Consider the following 909-nt stretch of genomic DNA (forward strand, 5'->3'; position numbering starts at 1 on the left):
CTAAGCCACAACATCCTCTTGATCTTCACCCTTCACTTCCACAACACCTTGATCATCACCACCCGGTTTCTCGACACACACGACCGCAAAACACAACTGCCGACCTCTACGAAACGACCACACTTGAATCTTCGAATCCTCCTTCAAACACGCCTTATTCTCCGACCAAAACTCAAACCAATGACTCTTCAAAACATAGTTCACACTACTTTGCATATTCCACATAGTCAACTCCATAGGCTTGTTATACACTTTCAACGTGGGCCCCACCAACAAAACCTCAATCTTGTTCTCTTTAGTGTTCAATGTCCGTGTCTCGTCCGTTGTCAAGAACTCAACACTCTCCATTTGTTTAACCGGTATACTCAACCGGTTTTGACTTTGTAACCTGTCCGAATAATATAACCTTTTTTGTATCACGAGTTGCAACTCGGTACCATTCAACTCGTTCGTCACAAACTCGTTTAACCTCTTGGTTACTTCATTAATCACCACGGGCATACGTACGTATTTTTTCGGCACCTTTCGTTTCTTCTTAGCGGATGTTGTCGACGCTGACAACATCCGCACGCTCCTTTTCTTCGCGGTCTCCTTTGACTTGTGTGTTTCCAGGTTGTAACTCATTGTTACGTATGGATTTTAACACTGCGTTCGCGAGTTTTTGGATTTTTAGAAGGTAAGAATTAATGAAGTGTGATTCAAACTTAGTTGCATGGAGCTCAAGATGTGTGCATGAAGCTGAAGTAGTTTATTAATTCTGTTGAGTCATGTTGCACGTGCTTGTTGCATGTGTGTGTCTTTGAATATTTCCAAAGTAGTGGGTCCATAATAATAGGCTAGTGGGTTACAGGATAGTCCACTAAGTTAGTAGGTGGTTGAGTCTTTTATGGTTACTTTTTCCCTATTTAA

The 909-nt window shown here is 41.9% G+C and overlaps 1 protein-coding gene across 1 annotated transcript; it reads right to left on the reverse strand.

Moving 5' to 3' along the window:
• LOC143579505 (putative B3 domain-containing protein At2g27410) lies at positions 1-624 on the reverse strand. The gene has a single exon (XM_077062795.1). It carries the CDS (start codon positions 622-624, stop codon positions 1-3), a length of 624 nt encoding a protein of 207 aa, XP_076918910.1.
• Positions 625-909: the final 285 nt, after the last annotated feature.

This window comes from Bidens hawaiensis, unplaced genomic scaffold, assembly GCF_021521415.1.
Source record: "Bidens hawaiensis isolate Kalapana, Puna unplaced genomic scaffold, B.hawaiensis_p1.1 tig00029865_1, whole genome shotgun sequence".
Classification (NCBI taxonomy): Eukaryota; Viridiplantae; Streptophyta; class Magnoliopsida; order Asterales; family Asteraceae; genus Bidens; species Bidens hawaiensis.